This window comes from Anastrepha obliqua, chromosome 5, assembly GCF_027943255.1.
Source record: "Anastrepha obliqua isolate idAnaObli1 chromosome 5, idAnaObli1_1.0, whole genome shotgun sequence".
In the NCBI taxonomy this organism is placed as follows: Eukaryota; Metazoa; Arthropoda; class Insecta; order Diptera; family Tephritidae; genus Anastrepha; species Anastrepha obliqua.
In genome coordinates, this window is record NC_072896.1 from 46,993,918 (window position 1) to 47,016,925 (window position 23,008).

Sequence of the window (23,008 nt, forward strand, 5' to 3'; positions counted from 1 at the left end):
TATAAAAGTCATTTTGTGGGACTCTTGCACTAATCGCATGTATCCCAATAATTACAGCCCTGTAAAGGACAGCTTTTCTTACAATCACCTTTCACAGTGATGTTGGTTGGTTTAAGCTTTAAAGAGAAAAACTATTAACGTTAAGTTGAACTCAAGTCGGTTCTAGAGACAAAATAATTTTGACCTGTGTTCAGTATTAGTCCCATCTTCCATTCCGTTATTTAGGTCAGCAATGTCAAATCGCCAGCGTACGTCAACTGTATTAAACCTTTTCAAAGTGGAAATTTTTAAAATAACTTAATTACTACCTGCTTTTCCTGCAATTTAGGTGCACATTTAATAGAAGAATTTATTTTATCATAGTAATTAACTCCTAATTAATTTGATTACGTTCAATTAAACAAATTTTTCAACACTTAAAACATAATTCATAAAAGTCTTCCAATATCACCTTCAAAGTGTTTGCAATTAGTACTTCTCATATTTATAAGTAAATATTGGCGACCTTTAAATCATGAAAGTCAAATTTAAGACCACTTCAAAATTTCGCTGTAGGCAAAGGCAAGATTTTTAAGCGCTTAATAAATAATCAAGATTAAAGGCAATTATTTTTGCATGTCGCGCATATTTCATGGCGCGCCGCGCCACTTGAAATTACTCCCCTCTCTAGCCTGGTGCAGTTTGTAAGTACTTTAGATTGTGCGCATGTTTTAATCACCAACCCTGCAGTGAAATTCACACACACACACATATTTATACCTATTAAGAACCTACTTTTTAATCCCTACTTGGCGGTATTTTATGCCGATTTTCAAAATTAACCGCGTAAACAACACAATGACCGAACATATTTCACTTTCACTACTCTACCCAATCCATTCGTAGCTTGGTTGAGGTGGAGTATCGCAAGAGACCGTCACCCACTTGAATAAAAGTTCCCCGCTAAATCGCCGGTAGCTCATCCACGCCCAATAAAGCGCCCCTCTCTCAGCAACTTCTCGCTCTGTCAGCAATTTCGTTAGTACGTCGGCAATGTATTCTCGCACATTCAACATTTTGCTTGGAAAAATATTTATTATCACTCATTTATTTAAAAAGTGACAAGCCACTGCCGTGCGCCGGCCTGCTGGCTAACCAACTTACCTTAATTTCCAACGTTGCCGGCTGTGAATCGATGTGAAATTTGGCACGAGAACCGAACACCTCCGGCGCTGACCAATGTCGCGGTTGGTCGTTATTCACTTTATCGCGCACATCAAAGCTGCAAATATAGTAAAAAAAATAAAGAGAGAATTAAAAATGAAATGCTGATATATAAGAAAAGGAAAAAAAATCGAGTTTATGGAAAAGGTCAGGCAGTAGTGAAATGGCGTAGAATGGTTTGTCTACACACAAGCAGATTACATAATGACTATAAATGTATATTTCTTCAATGGATATAAATACACCCACATCTTTAAGCACATTTGCGTAGACGAGGTGCGGTAATTGAATTTCGGGAATTTAGTTAAAACTCGGAGACTAGCGCCGTTCATAAACATGTGTCGGGAAAGTGGAACGAAGCTTGAAATCGGTAGAATTTTGGTTTGTGGTTTATGCGCGTTCTTCGCAAGGGGAATTTTTTTAGTCGCGTCATAGAAATCAGTGGCGGACTTTAAAAGTCGGTCTTCGAGTATTTGGTATCTGGCACTTATGGTAGAGATTTAAGGAATCGGGTAGTCATTGGTGACGAAATCTAAATATTATATTATGACCCCGAGCTCTGTAAGCAAAGTCAGGAGTGGGTGGAAAAGGGGTCTAAATGGTCAAAAGTTCAAAGGGTTCAAAACACGATTGAAGGTAATGTGGATACTTTTTTTCAACATCCGCGTCACCATTCACGAATTTGTTACCGTCGAATGATCACTGGCTGTGACAACGTTGATGGGCGCTCTCCAAAGCGTCAAGATAAATGCGAAATATTATCGGAAAAGTATTCCGGAGGTTGCTTTGAAGCCGTGGGGAGACAAACATTTCGGTGGCAGACCATGGACGTTCCAACAGAACTCGGCACCGTCTCACGAAGCTCGAGTGAGCGAAAAATGGCTAAAAACAACGTTTCGAACTTCATAAAGTCCACACAATGGTTCTCAAATTCACCAGACGCAAATCCGATGGATTATTCTAAGAACTAAAAGATTCACCACTCTCTCAAAGCTCGCTTGTCCGCGAGTGGGGCAAAATACCTGCAAGTCACATTCGGGCAGCTTGCGATTTATTTCTGAACCGTTTCAAGGCCACAGTCAAGGCAAAATGTGGATCGAGCAAAAGTAAATTGATTCCTAATTTCGTATTATTTTCCCATATTTTTTTAATTGAAAAAAGTAATTTTCCAAACTACATATATGGGCTTTTCAATTTGTTACACTTCGAGTGCCGGACTCTGTACTTACTTCAAATCCATTCCGAGGTTCATCGTTCCATAATTTATAAGAATGCACGGCGATACCACCAAGGTTTTGTAGCCTTTTTCTGTGCAGTGCAGGGCTCTCCCAAAGCATGTGCTCTGAATAGAGAGCGTCTATTTCAGAGAACCAACAGATGATTATCTCAGAGAGACAAAATTGGCTTAAGAGATATCTCAGGCTACAGTGGCCTGTAAAGTAACCAGTTAAACGTCGTAAGCTTCCTCTGTTGAGCGAAAGTCGCTTATCGGAAACTCTTCTGTTTCACGTTATTCTGTTCCCACGTTTTAAGAAATTCGTTAATCTGCCCACAGAAAGGATTAGAGGCATATGTAGCATAAGTACTCTGTAAGTCTAAGTGGAATCAGTTCATTCACCTGTGAGATATTGCTGAATAGACAAGTTGGTTGGGTAAAAAACATCTACTTTGTAGTAAAAGTGAATTTCATGCCATGATTCAGTTTTTCTCTAAGCATCTAAGTAGGAAGAGACACCAGACATCAAACCTTGATAGTCTACGTTCTACGTTACAGAAAGGGCTTGGGCCAGTAGTATTTCTGTACATGTTTGAGGAATGTTTCTGCTGCTACAACAACAACAAATGGATTTCAATATGGTAGAGGGGTGATTTGTTTGTGTCGTCTCTTGGATGAAAGATGAGCACTTAAAAAATATACCAATTGCAGAATTGAATAGAGTATCACTTGAGTACATTTTAACATCCTCCAAGATCGCCTTGGCATATCTAAGATCAGTAAAAGTAGCATACCGACCAAGGCGCGTCGAGTGTTCACTCGAGTTTTTGTATACCTATTTGTAGGGAGAAGAAGAAGGTCGTGAATTGGAGCTTATAAACCAAATTAATACTTTCGATGAAGCTTAGATTCATCACAAGGAGTCACAATCGGCTTGAAAACTGATGACTACTCTTTTTTGAGATGTATAATTTTTTCTTTTTTTGACGTGATAACGTCTTATAATTCGATTTAACAGGCTGCACGCACGAAAAAATGTGTCGTTACCTTCCTCATTAGTGTTACCTTGCTCATTTGTCGTTACCTTGCTCATTGCCGTTACCTTGAATGAACTGCAAGCGAAAGCGCGGATCGAACGACAAAGCAAACAAAGCAAACGAACGGCAACGTTCGACATCTGGCTCTGTCCTACTTGAGTGAGCATATATATGTATGTATATGCGCATATGTAGGTATATATATATAAATTCACATACTTGTATTTGCATATGCCTTCTTCCTGTGTGCATGGTAATGAACCATTTCTCTGTTGAGAATAGGACGATGATAGAAAAAGTAGGAAATGAAAGGGAGTGTTTCGAGTTTAAAGTGTCTTGAAAAAGGCAAATCGATGATGGTGCCTCTTAGTGTTGTTGACTTATTAACGTCTGATGCACAATCGAAATTGAAGATATCTTTCATGAATTTGATAAATGTTTCGTCATTTTGCACGTTTGTGTAAATGTAACTTGACCTATTCCATTGCAATTTCATTTACCTCCTCCTCTTTATCCATACAAAATATCTATCAAACAAATAAAATTAAAATTTTGTATTGAAAATTGCAACCATTCCATCAGTATTTTCTTATGACGTTGTCACGTTAAACTATCGTCAGTAAACCGACTTTACAGACAACCTCTTTTTTTTATATTAATATTACAGGGGGATATAAAAAAGTATAAAAAGACATTAAGTGAAAAATGAAACGCAAATGGCCGTAGAAGTGATTTCTTTTCTCTCCTACGTTATTGTGCCTTCGAAATATTAAGTCTAGAATTCATACATTTGTATGTGTGTTTAAAAAGGCGCTTAATGTTACTTTGTCGGCCAGTATACACTAAATAAATAATTTTACATTCTGTCCAAAAGTACAGTACGCAGTAGCCTAGAATGGTTTTACATGGTACATCAGCTGTTATTTTCCAAGTTTCCCTAAAATTGCTTTATCCAACTAGCTATGATTATGTAATGCTCATATGGCTTTTGCTTTCACCTAATCACAACGAACAGTTTCCCGGATTTCTCGTGTGCCACAAGGGTGAAATCCGCGGGGGAGCCAGCTCCTTTTGGAGATAAATTAAAATTGCAGTGAGCGACATCGTGGCTATGGGGTAAGTGTGGCAGTATTGGAGTGCATTGCTTTGCCAAAAATTCTTGATCGATAAATGGGCTAGCGCACTGTCGTGGTCAGACAGTTTAATCCGCATCGGTGCAAGAGCATTATGAGAGCTTTTTAACGTTCATCGTCATCTACCGAATCTCATCTCTTCTTGAACCACTTTACTCAGTTAAACATGCACTTTTTCGTTTCAAGTTTCTTGAGAAACTCATTCCCATGACGTAGCAACAAAAAACACTTACGAAGCATACGCATGCCAAGCATTGTTGCCAAATTGGGGGACATCAGAATTCGTTTTAGAGGTATGGTTCCTTCGGCAAAGATTCTTATTATGATCCCTAGAATGTAATTTTCAATGGGCGATTTTTTTGCCTCCCCACAAAAGACACTAAAAGTTCGACCCAAATTGGGGGACATCAGAATTCGTTTTAGAGGTATGGTTCCTTCGGCAAAGTTTCTTATTTTGATCCCTAGAATATGATTTTCACAGAGCAATGGGCGATTTTTTTGCTTCCCCACAAATCGACCCGGCCTAATGTATATATATAATTGGCGCGTACACCCTTTTTGGGTGTTTGGCCGAACTCCTCCTCCTATTTGTGGTGTGCGTCTTCATGTTTTTCCACAAATGGAGGGACCTACAGTTTCAAGCCGACTCCGAACGGCAGATATTTCTATGAGGAGCTTTTTCATGGCAGAAATACACTCGGAGGTTTGCCATTGGCTGCCGACGGGCGACCGCTATTAGAAAAATGTTTTTCTTAATTTTGGTGTTTGACCGAGATTCGAACCAACCTTCTCTCTGTGAATTCCGAATGGTAGTCACGCACCAACCCATTCGGCTACGGCGGCCGCCTATTGGCTCCCTTACTAAAAGCAATAATGCTACTAGAACAAATGTTTGTATGTATTTTATAAAAAAAATATTTAAGGTTGGTCAAAAATTAACTATTATATTTTATATCGCAAGTTAAACGATTTTGTTATTGTAAAAATTAGAAATCACAAACTTTCCCTAGACAATCCATTTAATTTGAGATTTGCTAATATTGATACAAATTTTAACAATTATTGCGGAAGTGTTTGAAATTGCAGGTATATAAAATATTTTATTAGAAGCTTATAAACTGTAATTCCATTCTACTTTTACTTTTTTAAGTAGAAGGTTATCGGATAAAGTAGTTTCACTTATCGAAAATAAATTGCCATGCACATGAAATAACTTTAAGTCTGATGCAATATACAATTTTCAACATTAAATTTATCAATCAAGATTATGAAATTATTTCTATACGGACTTTTCATACCAGTTCAGTATTCTTCCTCAAAAGAGAACAAACTCGCATCTAATTCTCCCTACCTCCCAGTCTTCTTACTTACAAGTGCAGATAAAGGAGTGTCAGATTTCCTCAGTCGCAACTTACACAACTTTTAATTATCGAATCATGACCAAAAAGTAGTGGCATGCCTCCAATATTCCATGCCTGTTTCAGTACATCCGAACGCAAATCAAATTTCTCTCTTTTGATATAAAGTTTACAAAAGTAAATGGAAACGCGTGAGAGCACAACACCACACAATTTACTGAAAATAATATAAACCGAAATATAAGCCAACGCCACATGTTGTAGTGCAGGCGATGCAACTTTTCGTCTCAGCCGCAAAACGAACGTAAGGACATTTTACATGACATTAAGTGGCATGAGTGGTGGTGGCATGAAACATCAAATGGTGCGGAAAATTGTCCCAGTAGGATATAGGAGTGCCATGGAAAGCATTCTAATAAAACCCATCTGGCCTTCGAAACCAGCGTAAAACTAAAACAATAAAAATTGGGGGCAAAGTTCGGGCTGAAAATTTTAGAGTTATTATTATTAATTTTTTGTTTTGGTTTATATTAAATTTATATATAAAAATTTGCACACAAGCGCAAAAATAAAGTGTACACCACATATTGATAAGTTTTGACTATTTATTTATTTATTTTCAATTAATAATATAATTTGAATTATTTTTTTATAAATATATAGTTCATACTACAACAAAATCCATCTGCAGCAAAGTTTCGAAATTTAAATAAAATGCAGTATGCAGTTTTGTATTCTCGTGATTTGTGATATAATAAAGTGCAAGTTTCAAGTAGTTCAAAAATCGCATTGAATTTTGGCATTTTCTCTGTTAAAGGTATTGGGTGTTCTCTTCCATAAAAATGTACATATTCGTTTGGGGAATAAGTTCGTAGCGTTTAAATTTTACAATGATTTGCTTGCTGTTTGGCAAAGGGGGAGTATTCATTTGATAGAATCCTTTCTGCTCTACAAAACCATGTTAATTGTATTATATTTTTGAGTTATTTAATTTCTTATTAGTTTTGAGATTTAGAAATGGAATTCACAGGAGGCAAAAAACAACATTTTCGACATCTGCGCTTCTTTGTTTTTCATCGAAGTCCAAAAGCTACTGAAGCAGCCCGGGAGATTTGCGACGTGTATGGGGGAGAAGGGGTCATAGGCGAGTCTACAGCACGAAAATGGTTTGCAAAGTTCGAAAATGGCTACTTTGACGTCGATGATACGTCCCGCAGCGGAAAGCCTTCCGATTTCGATGAAAAATGTCTCAAATCACTTTTGAAGGGGAACGGTCACCAAATCAGTGGTGCATTGGAGGAAAAAATTAACTGATATCATAAAACGATTCTCAATGAACTTCATTCAATGGGATTTACTGAAAACTTGGAAGCCTGGGTCCCTCACGAGCTCAACAAAAACACAAACACAGTCGCCTTCCACTTGCTTCTCAGCATCTCGCCCGTTATCGAGCTACACGCTGTCATAAACAGTGCTTCTAGTATCGAATCGTTACGGGAGATGAGAAATGGTGTGTATACATCAAAATGAAACAAAGAAAAAGAAAGGAGTGGGTGGCTCCAGGAGATACACCAAAGCCGCGAGTCAATCCAGATCTTCATCCAAAGAAGATCATGATATGTGTTTGGTGCGACTGTAGGGCATGGTGCCCTGGGAAATGCTCAAAAAGAATGCCACGATCAACAAGGAGATCTACATTGCCCAGCTACATCGGGTGAACGAGGCTATTCGACTGAAAAAACTTGATCGACATGGTCAAACCATATTCCTTCACGACAACGCCAGGCCCCATGTTGTACAAGTCGTCAAAGCCGCACTCCAACTGCTCGAACGGGAGGTGCTTCAGCATCTGCCGTATTTTCCGGACCTGGCACCGACCGATTATCATCTTTTCCGCTCACTGTCAAACCGTATGAAGGGCGTTACCTTCGATAACAAAGAGGCCCTTTAAAACTGGCTCAAAAACTTCTTTGACACCAGACCAGACGATTTTTGGCAGAAGAGCATCAACAAAATGATTGAGAGGTATGAAGAGATTGTAAACAGCAACAGTGAATATATAATTGATTAACTTATTGATATAGGTAATGCTTTTTGTTTAAATAAAAGTCTTCGTTAAAAACGTTACTAACTTATCCCCAACTTAATACAAGACCGCGACCAAAAAAAATTCTCAAAAATCGCAGTGATTTTTGACCTACTTAGAAATTGAAATTCCTTAGTTGAAATGATATTTTTTCGTAAGCTCTGAGTAAAAATTTTGATGAAAACTTGCCGCACTCTTACAAATTAGATACACAGATTGAAACTTTGTTTCATATGGTTTCTCTTGCAGTATTAACTATATTTTTATACAAGAATAATTGAAATTACAAAGTAAATATATTAATAGTCAAAATTTGTCAATATTGGTGTATTTTTTCACGTTGATTGCATGTGCAGGTGGTTATTTCTACGACTATGCGATTTTTTTCTTAAACTTCCACTATGCAGTTCTTTGGGACTAAAATTCTGAGCTTTGCCTTATTCATACTTGTGCCTCACTCTTATATGTATATAATATATATGTACATATATTTATACGTATACACATTATTATTTTCCTTTGACTGCACATTGAAACCTTTCATTCTTTTCGTCTACTCGAAATGCAAATGTGATGAAGGCCACACGTGCCAACTGAATTCAACCCTTGCAGTTAGTAACTCTTCGGCCTTTCATTTGGGTGTTAATCAAATCATTGCAAATTGAGTTTTCATTTTAGGTGTAAAATTCTATTCGATTTACGATTGTCAAATGACCAAGCGGTAGTAATTTTCAATTCCAATTAACGCGCCACAAAATGTATCCAATAAATTTGGAATCAAATTACTTTTTCATAAAATAGCACCAAAGCATTGAGTAAACATTTTTGAATATTTGGAATTTATTCAGTGAATGTATTTAAGCAGACCTTTTTTTCGTAAAAATATCACTTACTAAGGATTTTCACAGGTCCTGGATTAAAGAAGTAAAAGAGTAAAGTTAAGGAAAAATTAATATACAACAACAAATTGCCTAGAACAAAAGTTTACTCTTTCACACAAGCTCAACTCACGAGCCTAAAAAGTAGCTTCTGCTCAAATATGAACGAGACTGATTTAATAAAACACAAACGGTTAATTATTGTTCAATTTTTATTTTATCTCCTTCAAAGTAATCACCATTGGAGGCGATACACATATGCTTACGTTTTTTCCAATCATCATAGCATTTCTGGAAGGCCGATTTCAGTATGGATTTCAGTTCCTTCTTCGAATTCTCTTTTATGACTTCAATTGTCTCAAAATGTTATTCACGGAGCGGCAACTTGAGCTTGGGAAACAGGAAAAAGTCACATGGAGCCATATCAGGCGAATACGGTGCTTGCGGAACGATATTAACATTATTTTTGTTCAAATAATCGCGAACAAGACGTGATGTGTGAACTGGTGCATTATCGTGATGCAAGAACCATGACTTGTTGTCCCACAATTCCTTCCTTTTAAGACGAATGTTCTCGCGCTAACGCTTTAAAACGTCTAAATAATATTCAACGTTAACCGATCGGCCTTGCGGAAGGAACTCCGAGTGCACCACACCTTCGTAATCGAAAAAACAGTCAGCATTACCTTAATTTTTCAACGACTTTGGCGTGGTTTTTTGGGTTGATGTACGGCCCTCTTTGAACGATTTGTACCACTGGAAAACACGTGCACGCGATAGAGCAGAGCCCCCATAGGTTGTCTGCAACATTTTTAAGGCGTCTGAAGCCGAAATTTTGTTGGAATAACAAAATTTCAAACAAATTCTTTGTTCAACTTGAATTTCCATCGTTAAATTCGAAAAACACACTCGAGCTTGACTTGTTTACAGTAGCACAGAAAACAAACTATGTGACATATCCCGCTGAAATTTGCCATGTAAGCTTATAGCAGTCCTACCATCCAACAAAAAATATATTTTTGCCATATGTGATCCGCGGACCGTTTTATTGATAAAGTCTCGTTCATTTGAAACCATTAGCAGTGAGTTAGATAGCACAGGGAGGTTGCAAATGAATCATTTGTTAGCGTATTTGTGTTGACGAAGTTTGAATGAAATTTCTGTAGAACAACTGAATGTAAATATCGGAATTTATTATTTGTTAATTAGTCGAATAAATAGAAAGCAGTTGTAAGTAAGGTGGCGCAAAATAAATCACCTTATCGGAAGATTTCTAACTTTTGCAAATGGCGTCGCACGTCAATCATATCTGACACTTGTGAGCTAAACAGCTCAATATTGAAGCAGATAAGCAATGGAGCACGAAAAAGTAAAAATAACTCTGAATGGTATTTTAATCCGTAAAAGTGTTACTCAAAAAAATAAAAACTAAATTGGATGATTAATTTTGTGCCACCTGTTATAACTGAAGAATCACTTCCAATGCTGCAAATTGAAATGATTTTATGTTGGCAAGTGTATTTTCAGCAGAAGAACCAAATATTTTGCTCTTTTCGCTTAAACGATGAATTTGGTTATCTATCTATGTAAGTAAGCTTTTATAAAATAAAGTAAAATGTGGTAAAAACTTTTTTTGAAAGGACTTTATCGTTTCAAGGGAGAAACATAAACATTGGTGTTCACGGCGTCGACTTAAATCATAAGTGGAAAGTTCTAGTTTTTTTTTTAATTTTTATAAAGCAGCAAAAACGCAATTAAGGTACGAACTACTACATACAGTGGTACGTAAAAAACTTTAGCTTTACGCAAAATATTTCCTGTGACAATATATTTCTTTTGGGTCACTGTAAGAATGTTACATTCCTAATGAATTGCTGACAACAAAATTTACGTTATTTCAATTCACACTGAAGGGTTCCCAAGAAAGCAGGCAGACGTAGCAATTTATTCTTACACTTTCAGCTCATGATATTGTTGGTGCAAAAGTAACAGTAAAAATCATTTGTGTTTTTTTTTCAACTCATATTGCTGAAAACGAAATAAGATTGGATTTTCTTAGTCTTTATCGCCGATTCAGTTTCAGTTGCGCGTAATATCTCGATGGAAAGTGATAAAATGCGACGAAGTGCCGACTTACCATTAGAAATGCGTAAAATTGTTATTAAATTGTGCATGGAAAAGAAGTCTCTGCGCGAAATCGGCAAAACATATTGGCATTCTACGGTGCAAAGTATTATTGCTAATTGCGTTAATACTGGTAAATTGGAAGCTAATAATCACCAAGCCGCAAGACGAAAAATATTAATTTCCTGTGCGGAACGCAATATATAGGGTGGACCATGTAAAATTTGCTTTTAGAATCGGCTATAAAAAAAAAAAAAACGAATTCATATTTTTTCAAACTTTTTTTTTTATTTTGAAGATTGAACATTGTCATTTATGAATGAAAAATAATATCGTTCAAGTGACTGCTACGACTGGCTTTACAGTAGGCCATTCGATCAACCCAATTTTTAAGCACATTTTCGATTGTTTGAGCTCCAATTTCATGAATGGCAACTTCTATTTCGTGTTTATAAGCATCAGTCGTCTCTGGATGGTTCGCATGACATTTGTCCTTAACGGCTCCCCACAAAAAATAGTCCAACGGGCTTAAATCACAGCTCCGAGGCGGCCAATTGATATCGGAATTTCGGCTGATTATTCGGTTTTCAAAAACGGTAGCCAAAAGTTCGAGTGTAACTTTGGCAGTGTGACAAGTTGCACCGTCCTGTTGAAAGCAAATGTCGTCCATGTCATCCTCTTCAATTTTTGGAAACAACTCGCATGCCACGGTAACGATCGCCATTTACTGTAACCGCGGCTCCTCGCTCATTTTCGAAAAAAATGGCCCGATGATGCCGCCAGACCAAAAATCGCACTAAACAGTGACTCGTTGTGGATGCATTTGCTTCTCTACAGTAACGGATTGTGGATTTTCTGAGCCCCAAATCCGACAATTTTGCTTATTGACGTAGCCACCGATATGAAAATCTGAAAAAAAGAAAAAGACTCACCACTTTGGAAATAGGTTTTCAATATTTCCCAATTTTGTTCAAGCGTATAGCGTCCCATTATGAACACATTTGACATGTCATTTGTGTTCCCATTCTCAATAAAATAAGTGGTTCGAAAAGCAAACGCTATATGGCCCACCATGTAGTAGCATGAGTCGCGCAAAATACCAAAATAACCTCCACAATACTATGCCGAAATATTCAAGAGTTTTTGCATAAAAAATAAGCCCACAAACAATATTTAATTTCCTGCATAAAGCTGGTTATCATAGCAGACTGGCTCGCTGCAGGCCCTACAATGGTGAGTCGAAGTTTAATGTTTCCGGATCAGATGGCCCTCCAAAATATTGGCGGAAGGGAAATACAGAACAAAATGAAAAAAATCGTATTCCTGCCGTCAAGCATGGAGGAGGAAATGCAATAGTTTGGGGATGCATATCAGCATCTGGAGTAGGAAACATCTTTTTTATTGACGCTAAAATGGACAAACATCTGTATTTAAACATTTTGAAGAAGTATTTGCATTACCATCAGTAAGCAGTTCAACACCCTTAAAGTCATTGTGTTTTAGAGAAGAAGCTTTTAGTTTTCTTTTCTCTAAATAAACCTCTTTATGGGAAGTTAACTTGTCGTCAATCTCATTTTCTATTTCATCTTCAGGCGAGATGGCCAACGATTCTTGGGCAACAGTTATCACTTCAGTACATATATTTTCCAAATCTTCATCATTAATAAATATTTTATTATGTAAATTAAGATAGTCAATCATGTCAACTTGGATTTCGCACTGAACTCGATTAATAACGTTGGAGAACTGAGCAAATGCTAATAGCGGTAGCTCATCTTCTGCGGTCCAACCGCTATTATTATTGGGCATATCTGTTTTCCCAAAACCCAGCTTTAATGAAACAATTTTGTATTGTCTGTGGACTCACTTGCTCCTACGCTTTGTGTATGAAATAAACAACATCTAATAAATTGATTGATTTTAACAATTCCATAGCAGAATTTGTCTCTTCCATCCGAAACAAAGTGTGTTTTAAAAATAACGATTTATAAAGGGTGGTTAAATTTCGAGGGCCGATGTTGAATGTGAACCACACCTAAACGTCAACGACACCGTTGGACTTCTTTGATTGGGGTTATTTGAAAGAAAAGGTGTACGTCGATAAGCCAGCAACAATTCAAGAGCTAGAAGATGAGATAATTCGGCACAATAACGGCATAGAACCTCAATTATGCCTCAGCGTCATCGAAAATTTGGATGATCAAATGGAGGTGTGCCGCCGAGGCGGTCATTTGGCCGATATTTTGTTCCTTACGTAATTGAGCCATACCAATATTATCATAATAAAGAGAAATGACAATAATTTCCCAAAAAAATTGTACTTTATTCAAAATCAACACCGGCCCTTTAAACTTAACCACCCTCTACATGATATTTGACCTTGGTCAAAGGGCTGACAAAATGCTACTGTGTTTGTTGGGAGATAAATAGCTTTCACATTTTTCAGTTTTAGATCACGAGGATGGGAAGCCGCATTATCTTGAAATAGAACGACGCTCCGTTGTGAAAGTTGCATTTTTCTATCGAACCGCACGATAAAATCTGTCATTAAATCAGATACCATCCAAGCCTTTTTGTTTTAACGCCACGTAACGGGTGAATTGTTCAAATTTATGTTGCGAAATGCGCGAGGCCTTGCAGATTTTCTGAATGACAAAAGGGCGTTCTCTTTCTCCAGCCATATTGACGCAGTGTAAAATCGTGAGCCTGTCCTTAGCCATTTTTCCATCTGTGCATTTTTCACCTTTTAATGCAAATGCTTCATCAGGTAATGCCGGGAAAAATAAGTCAGTCTCATCTGCATTATAGATGTTTCGTAAATCAAATCATTCAATCAAATATGGTACCTTTTCGGTAAAGCTGTTGACATCATATTGATGGATGATGCACTTAATGGTGGAGTTCCACTGAAATTTCCTTAGCTTTGCTCCTTATAAGTGTGCCTGACAAAGGAATGTCTTTATTTTGTGCGTTCACAAGCCATTCCCAGCACAATTTATCACCTTTGTGCTTTAGCAAGTTAACACACAATATATTTTGCCTACCGTACAATCGTACAATCATCTTTTTACAATTAACTCACTCAGCAGTAGCGCAAACCCTCAAGCGGAAGCGTTTACTGTTTCACAATATCGTTGTCAATTCTTTTTGCAATAAAATTCTTACTAATTCAAACTTGGGAAAATAAATAATAGCTACGTAGCGTCTGGCTTGAGCAACGTCTTCCTGTAGAATTAAGTTATTCGTAGGTGTAGAGTTAAGTAATTTTTGTAAAGATTTTGAGTTTAATTCGGACATCTAATAAAGGCGGACGCACCGCACTTAGTAAATTACCGTGTTTTTATTTTCATTAAGGTTTTCCGCGCAAGGAAACCTAACTAGCATACTCCTTTTTCTCTTCGGATCGACATCAGTGTTCCGCAACGCAAAATTTGGCCTTGTTTTTGATGATGCAAGCAGTTTCCTGATCTTACATTTCTTTGCCAACTCGCGTACATTAAATTTTTCATTTTTACGAATTGGTGAGGTGCACAGGTTGTAATCTCCGTGCGCGAAACACCAAATAAATGAAAGAAAAAGTTGTTTCAAATAGCGGTCGCCCCGCGGCAGGCAATGGCAAACGTATTCCTGCCATGAAAAAGCTCCTCATAAAAACAAGTCATCTGCCATTCGGAATCGCCTTAAAACTGTGGGTCCCTCCATTTGTGAAACAACATCAAACAAGCAATAAAATGTGTAAACGCCAATTATTTATACAAGTATTATATACAATATAATATAATATTTTTAGATATTAAAGGTCTAAAAGGGTTAGTTGAGGAATCAACAAGGTCGAAGAAGAAACCGTCGAGAATCGATCGAAATTATAATAAAAAGAGCGAACACGACAATTCCTAACTAATGCAACAATTGGATTCGGAAAATATTTACTATAAATTCTAAAGCATTATCTCTTTTTCGGTCGCCTTTTTTATTTTATTTCCTTTACTTTGTTTACGCATTGTTCAAGTGTCAAACTACTCAAACGCGAATGCCTTGGCACATATGCAATGAAATGGAAACTAAACCGAAATGTCTGAACTCACATTGTTATATACATACACACCTATATTACATACAAACACATTCGCGTATACCTACATATAAATTTGTTTGGCGTTGTGAACTTAAGAACGACAGCAGGCGAAGAACGACTTTGCCTTCTAAGAACTATTATTAAGTTAATGTAACATGCTTGTTGTTGTTATTATTTTTTGTAGACTTGCGTTATTTGTTGCTGTTGCATGCATACCATTGTATGCTTTCATTATTTTTGTTGCACTCCATTCAGTTTTGCCTTTGTTTAGTTATTATTGCTATTGTTGCAACTTAGCTTTCATAGACCGGGTGGAAGTAGCGAATTGGGTTAACAACTTAGGATTTACATGCAATTAAGTTGTTACACACTTAGCGTAAAACTCAGCAACAGCAACAGTACGGCCAACAATAAGAAACAAGCAACACAATCAAATGCCCACTGCAGTGGAGAGAATAACAACAGCTAAACACAGCCAGAGCAACTGTAATGCCAAGCAGTACTAGTATACGCCGTAGGCGTTACGCTAGCACACACACACACACACACACACACACGTGGCCAAATACTCACTATACTCGAAAGCCAGCAATATTGCAAGCGTAGCATCTCACACATTCACATTTTCCCATGTTCCCGTCAATTCGCAATCCGCTCGGCCGACTTCATGCACGCAGCTGCTTCTATAGCTGCATGCTTGCCTGCCTTGATGTCGCGTCATCGTTGTTCCTCCCTTCTTGCCTTCAACGACACCTTAAGCCATTCGTTTTTCGGCCGGCTAAATGTTCGTCGGCGTACATTCATGCATTTGCATACTTTCGCCGCTGTAGCGTCAGGGCAGTCAGCCATCAAGCCAGCTGATATGTAGCGTAGCTTATGGGCCCTTAAGCAGGCAGTGAAGCGGCACAGTAGTCAGAGAGCCGTAAGAGTTTTGAGTGGGCCATGCCAAAATGGTTATTACTCGTACACGGAGAATGTAAGGAAAAGTTGATATGTTTTAATTTGATGAAAAAATTGGGTAGATTCTAATTGAATGAAACTGGGTAAGCCTATGGAATGAACAAGCGTCTAAGCAGCATTTTACCAGACGCAGAGTTAAACGGCAATTAATGCGGTAAAAAGTTTCGAAAAGCCGTTTACCACAGAAATCAATTTCTAAACAGGCAATGAACCCATTTGCTCGTCTTCCTTTTAATGGGAATATTGCGAAACAACCACATGACTCAATTTGGTGTTTATTTTTTATTAATTTTAATATTTATTAAATGGTAGGGAATACGTGGCAGCACACGAAAAAGACCACTAAGCAACTCCATAAAAGTCTGTACATTTTAATTTTGTTGTTGTTGTATTGTATAAATTTCATTGACAAAGGTGAATACGAGGTGTATTCAAAAAAAGAAGGTTTCAACCTGTACATTTTAATTTTGTTGTTGTTGTATTGTATAAATTTCATTGACAAAGGTGAATACGAGGTGTATTCAAAAAAAGAAGGTTTCAACTTCGCTGCCACAAGCTTCATGCCCAAAACTTCCGAAAAGATTGTATGGATTGAACCAACCGATATGCCGACATCCTCAGAAACTTCTGTAATTATGATTCGAGGATTCTCTATAACAATTTTCTTCACTTTCTCAGCATTTTCATCGGTTGTTGATGTGCTGGGGCGTCCAGAGCGAGCGTCGTCATTCACATCTTCTCGCCCTTCGGTGAAAATCTGGTACCACTTGTAAATATTTTTTTGACTCAGACTACTCTTACCGTATGCATTTCAAGTGTTTTTGAGCACTTAATTCCATTTTTAACACAACATTTTATCAATTTTTTTTTTCGATAGCAGAAAACCGCCGAACACGCAAAACACTTGTCTTATTTATGCCTCTCACGAAGAAACTAAGCATGACATATTGCTAAAACCGTGAATATACCTTCGAGACGAGTGTACCAACATAAAAAAATTAAAAATCGAAAGTCGAATGTACGTAGCCAGTCAAATTTGAAACCTCGCCTTATTTTTTGAACAAACCTCGTAAGCGCTTCGGCTCCACTTCCTAATCACTATAGCACTATCGTTCCGCAAGCACCGTATTCACCTGATATGGCTCCATGTGACTTTTTCCTGTTTCCCAAGCTGAAGTCGCCGCTCCGTGGAAAACATTTTGAGACGTTTTGAAGTCATAAAAGAGAATTCGAAGAACACACTCGAGCTTGACTTGTTTACAATAGCACAGAAAACAAACTATGTGACATATCACGCTGAAATTTGCCATGTAAGCTTATAGCAGTCCTACCAAAAAAGAAAAAATTTATTTTTGCCATATGTCATCCGCGGACCGTTTTATTGATAACGTCTCGTTCATATTTGAGTAGAAGGTATAATGTTGCGATAAATTGTACTCTTTCCCAGCTTAGGTTTATTTATTTTATTTATAATTGGAACGTACATCCTTTTTTGAGTGTTTGACTCAGCTTCTCCTCCTATTTGTGGCGTGCGTTTTGATGATGTTCCACAAATGGAGGGAGCCCATTTCGAACGTCAGACATTTTTATGAGGAGCTTTTTCATGGCAGAAATACACTCGGAGGTTTGCCATTGCCTGCCGAGGGGTGACCGCTATTCGAAAAATGTTTTTCTTAATTTTGGTGTTTCACCGAGATTCGAACCGACTTTCTCTCTGTGAATTCCCAATGGTAGCCACATAGATTAGGTTAGGTTAAATGGTTACCCTTGCGAGGGGCCCACTTAGACAATTAAAATTAAAATTTGTCCGTTGTGATACCATACAGGGGGAGGGGAGGGTAAATGGAGAGGGGGAGGAGCCAGACAGGTGGAAAAAAGGAAGAACAGGCTTGGATTAGAGGATGACGACCAACAGCGACATTTGTATACAATCGGATGATACTCGACCGATTAAACCACTTACAGCATGAAGTTAAAAGAATGAGAGTTTTGTCGAAGACCCCGAAGAATCGATTCGGCGCCGATCTCAACAACTTGTCCTATTTTATGGCACTATTTGGGTAGCCGGCCAAGATTTGAAGCCGACTGATCTTCTTAAGCACCATAATTTCAGTCAAAACTCGTCGAAAATTCGCATATGGGGACCCGAATTTTATTCAGCGACGAGGCCTATTTTTGAGTTAATGGCTACATCACTAAGCGAAATTGCCATATTTGGGCTGAAGTGCAACCCGAAGCTATTCAAGAGCAACCATTACATTCATTGAAAATAACCGTTTGGTGTACCCTATGGGCTGGAGAAATCATCGGGCCATATTTTTTCAAAGACCTTGGATGATGGCAATGTAACAGCGATTGGCGAACGCTATCGCGCCATGATGAACTCTGATAGGATTTATGATGCTGGAAATTGAAGGCCGCGAACTCCACAATATTTGGTTCCAACAAGGCGCCATAAGGCGATACTTGCCAAATAGCACGTGAAACAATAGATTTACTGCGTTTTCGTTTCGGTGAGCAGTTTGTCTCGCATCTCGGACCAGTGGATTGGCCACCAAGATCATGTAATATCACCCCTTTGGGCTTTTATTTGTGAGGGTATGTAAAGTTCTTCAGTGTGTCATTCAAAATTTGTGTTTACGAATGGTCGAATTACGGCGCTGCGTCCAACATTTGAAAGGGATTCTCTTTTAAAAATAAATTTCATGAATGGTTCTACCCAAAAATAATGACAATAAGTTTTAATTTTTGTTTCAATTTCAATTTAAAATCCGATGCCTCTAAACTGATCACCCTTTAGATACTGATATACTTTAATTGATCGAAGCTGGTAAACCAAAATATAACTAGAGCTCAGCTTTGTCAAACTCTAATCCCTGTGAAGTAATTGGCTATTTTTAAACCTGGTAAATAAAAATAACTTGTGCGATAAAGAATGCCTCAACAACACCTTCCAGATTAAACGGAGATCAGCCACAACAAAAGCTATTGGAGGAATATAGAAAAACGGGCTAAATTTGTGCTCTCCGAAATAAAAACGAGCCCGATATCTGTGGGTATTCGACGGAGAAAGCATTATAAAAATATTCCGCGATGTCGAACTATGTCACTCTGCTAAATGATGGAAAATACAAAAGCCACCGGGAGGATGAGAAACTTAAGCAAATACTCTTGGAGTACAAAATCGGTATCCAATTACAACAATGAGATGCTAATGAGGGTGCTAATGAGATGTCATTTAAGCTATTGAAAAAGAGATACGATGAAGCAGTGGCTAACTGAGTACTAGACTTTAGAAGTGCACTGTTGGGTTTACAAATTACGCAGAGATGCTGTAATGTGCGCCAACTATCGTGAAATCAGTTTTCTCAGCTCCTTCATGCTCAAATAACAATTCAGAAGCTATTTGCGGCCCATATATGTAAATAGCTTTTGAATTGTTGAATTGTCTGACATATACAAAATTGAATCGAAGTCAATTTCAAAGTACTTTTTTGCTAATATTTATAAATTTTACCATGAGAGAAAATCAATGCCGCCGAAGAAAAATGTTATGCTACAGATGGTTTTTAAGAGGACTTTTTTCATGGCAGAAGTACACTCGAAGACTTACCATTGCCTGCCGAGGAGCGATCACTATTAAAAAAAAACTTTTTGGATTATTTGAATCATGTCCAGAGATATGAACCCTGGCACTTTATTACCATTCGACTACGGCGTTGCTCACACTTCAAACGAGTCAACTATGAATAATTTAGTGAAAAATATACTTATTTCGGCTGCTCCGGCTAAAATTTTATTTGATATATAGGGCCAATGAGCGTAAAAATATCGAGCGGATGCTCAGAACTCCCAGTAATGCACATATAGGCTATTTTTACTACATTTTTCATAACGTCTTGAAGAATTTCTGTGGTTAAGGTGTCGATTTCGGTTCAAATATTGGCCTATAGAGATTAACAGTAGTCCCTCAACTGGGTTTCTTCAATCGATGGCTATGACAATTCGTTGATCATGAACCAATATCGGTCACCGTTGACAATTACAGTACGACCTTTGTCATCTTCGAAAAATAATGACCCGAAAATATTCGTAGCGCAACCTGCTGACATTATTCATGCACGATTCGCGCATTTTCAGTGCCCCAGAAATGACAATTTAGTTTATTAACATCTCCCCTGAAAGAGAAATAAGCCTCATAACCAATGATGAGTCGATTCCAAAAATATTGTTCATGGCTTATTCAAAGGCAGTCAACTTTCGACGACCAATTGCACTTTACGGGGGAACAAATTTAAGTATTTGTTCATAACTCGGGATATTGCACTGATCAATCATGGCAAAGAGATGGTAGGAGATCCTAAGAGATAGCCTTTATGAGCTGTCAACTCCGCGATACACGCATTCGCTGACGTTGGTACTGTTGAAACATTCCCGCAAGTCACGAATTTCTACACGAGTGACTTTATGGTATTCAAAGAACCCGATTGATTATTGCCGTATTTTCGGCGGAAGGCAAAATGGAGTTAAGGGGGGAGCCAGGTTTATAAGGTCAAGAAAATCAATTTTTTTTTTTCGTTTTAGGCGATTCCTAATATATTTCAGAATATTCACACAAAGTTAAAGAGCCTAATTCTCAATATTTCCGTAGATACAAAGCCAAAGGTAGGTAGTTACGCTGTGACCGGACAGCTATAGTACAAACTTTATCTTCTTTTCTCGACTTTTTATTTTTATGATTTCTTGGAATTGGCGTACATGAATGAAAAAACACTAATGAACCTTCTGAAATGAATCATAGCTTGTTCCCTTCAGTATTAAATTCTCTTCTATTTGAACTAACAAAATAGATAAAAAAAATTTTCAAGATTTTTATACCAAGTTGAAGTGAATTTTTTTTTATAGAAAGTCATTTTTTCTTTAAAACCTCCAAAAAGTTGAAACTTTGGAATTTCTCTCAGTTTTCTTAGTTCATCTAGAATAAAAAATCATGATAATTAGAAATCCATTTGAATTTTTTGCTTTAGATAATAATTACGAGCTGTATCTTGTACGCCAGTTGGAAGCTCCAGCGTTGCAGCGCTCTACTAATTTTTATGTTAAACATTTTTTTCAACTTATTTTAACCAGTACAAAAATTTTGTATACTTTTTAAATGTTCATTAAAAGATAGAAAAAACTTTGCAGTGCTAAATTAATTTTTTCCTTAAAAAAAAAAATCGCAAAGAGATGAAATTTTTAGACCTCATAAACCAGGCTCCCCCCTTAACAAATTCAAAGAATTACTTTCGATGTATAATTTCATGATTTCTACGCGCTTTGCGACTGTACATCGCTTATGACACCATTTCTTCTCTCCCCCACTATGAATGAGAAGCATTTGAGTCGCTCATATAATCGTTACTGGCCCCGAACCGAGGCGTTTATTGCAGCTGGTGGAAATTTTATTCCATAATTTTATTGATATATAACACAGCAAATTAATATTGGTTAAAAACTTGGTGAAGTTTCATTAACTTTTGTTCAAGAAAGCTAATTAGTTTTACTCTCAAGTTGTCCTCAAATACTGTACGCACCCTGTAAATAGGTAATTCCTAATAAAAGTTGTGGAAGTAAATTTTTCTCAGAATTTTTGACAGTAAAAGTAATTATGGATCTAAAATAAAGTTTTTGAAAGAAAGTCATTACGTGAAATATGGTAAGTATTTCTCTCGATGTACTTCATCGCCCTATTCATGCATGCAGACGTGGCTGAGTGCCGCTGCACTTCAAATGTTGCAACGCTTAACTCGCTGTACCCTGCGCCGCGCACTAACTGCGTTGCCACTCATATCCAACTGGCGAAGTGCAATTTCCTTTGCATCTTCCGCAGCAATGTGGCGATATAATAAATATTTTCTTGATTTCAACTTAGTTGACGCAGAAAAAATACGACAAAATTTGTGGCATGCCACATGCAGAGTGTTGCGGCACAGCACCGAAACACGTATTGCGTGTGTGAATAACTCATGTAGGCTGGCACAAGTGTACAAACATTTATGTGCAAATGTTTATATGAAATATACGTGTGTATGTATGTGTATATGCAAGGGTATGTATGTGTATCGCACATATGTAAGCGCGTTATGCATGGATGTCACTACATGTAGGCACTCAGAAAAGTTGACTTATGGAGGAAGGGGCTTTTGGTTCGATGTACATAATTCATGCAATAAATCATGTTGGCGGGTAAAGAAATGTTATAATAAATAAAATTAGTGGCAACAACACGCTGCCTTACGATTATAACAACAAAATACAATACAACAAGTTGTACTATAACAATAAAAATAACAACATTTGATGTGCCATTAGCGTCGTGTGAGGTTCTCACTTTCTTGACAATTATTAAACTTTCTTTTTGAATATGAAATTAAAGTTATTATTAGCGTCGTGTGTCAGCGTGTCAGTGCTGATAAACTTTTCACGCCTTTTCCCAATAAAATACCAGTGGTTTATTGTCTTAAAATCAAAGCAGAAACTTTTCTATTTAGACTTACCTGTATAAAGGTATACCAGCATTATCGCGAAACCATAGGACCATATAAACGTCACTCAACGGCGCACTAATCGGACAGGGCAGTGAGACGGATTTGCCTTCCACGGCATCGATGTCCTTTGTTTTCACTGTAATCATTGTTGTTGTATTCATTGTAAATGTTTGTTTATTTGTTATTATTTTCGTTCATGTCACGCAGCAATACAAAACGGTAATGGTTGCCATGAAATGTCAATCAAATGCAGACAAAAGCACATCCAAGCATGTGAGAGGGAGAGCCATTACAAGAAAATCGCGTATACGACAAGGTGAGTGTGTTTGGCGGTATGTGTATTAGGTGGAGAAGTAAGAAATGGAAGATGTGGAAGCGTAGATAGCAAAAGCAGCGGTCAGAGCGCGT

General features: G+C 37.5%; 1 protein-coding gene across 1 annotated transcript in view; it reads right to left on the minus strand.

Annotated features, from left to right (window-relative positions):
• Positions 1-23,008, minus strand: part of LOC129249172 (neural cell adhesion molecule 1) — a 203,246-nt gene that overhangs the window by 101,015 nt on the left and 79,223 nt on the right. Inside the window, exons 2-3 of the mRNA XM_054888838.1 lie at positions 22,610-22,736; positions 1,144-1,261 (exon numbers count right to left, since the gene is read on the minus strand). Of these exons, the coding sequence (XP_054744813.1) occupies positions 1,144-1,261; positions 22,610-22,736 (245 nt within the window). The remainder of the gene's footprint in view (positions 1-1,143; positions 1,262-22,609; positions 22,737-23,008) is intronic.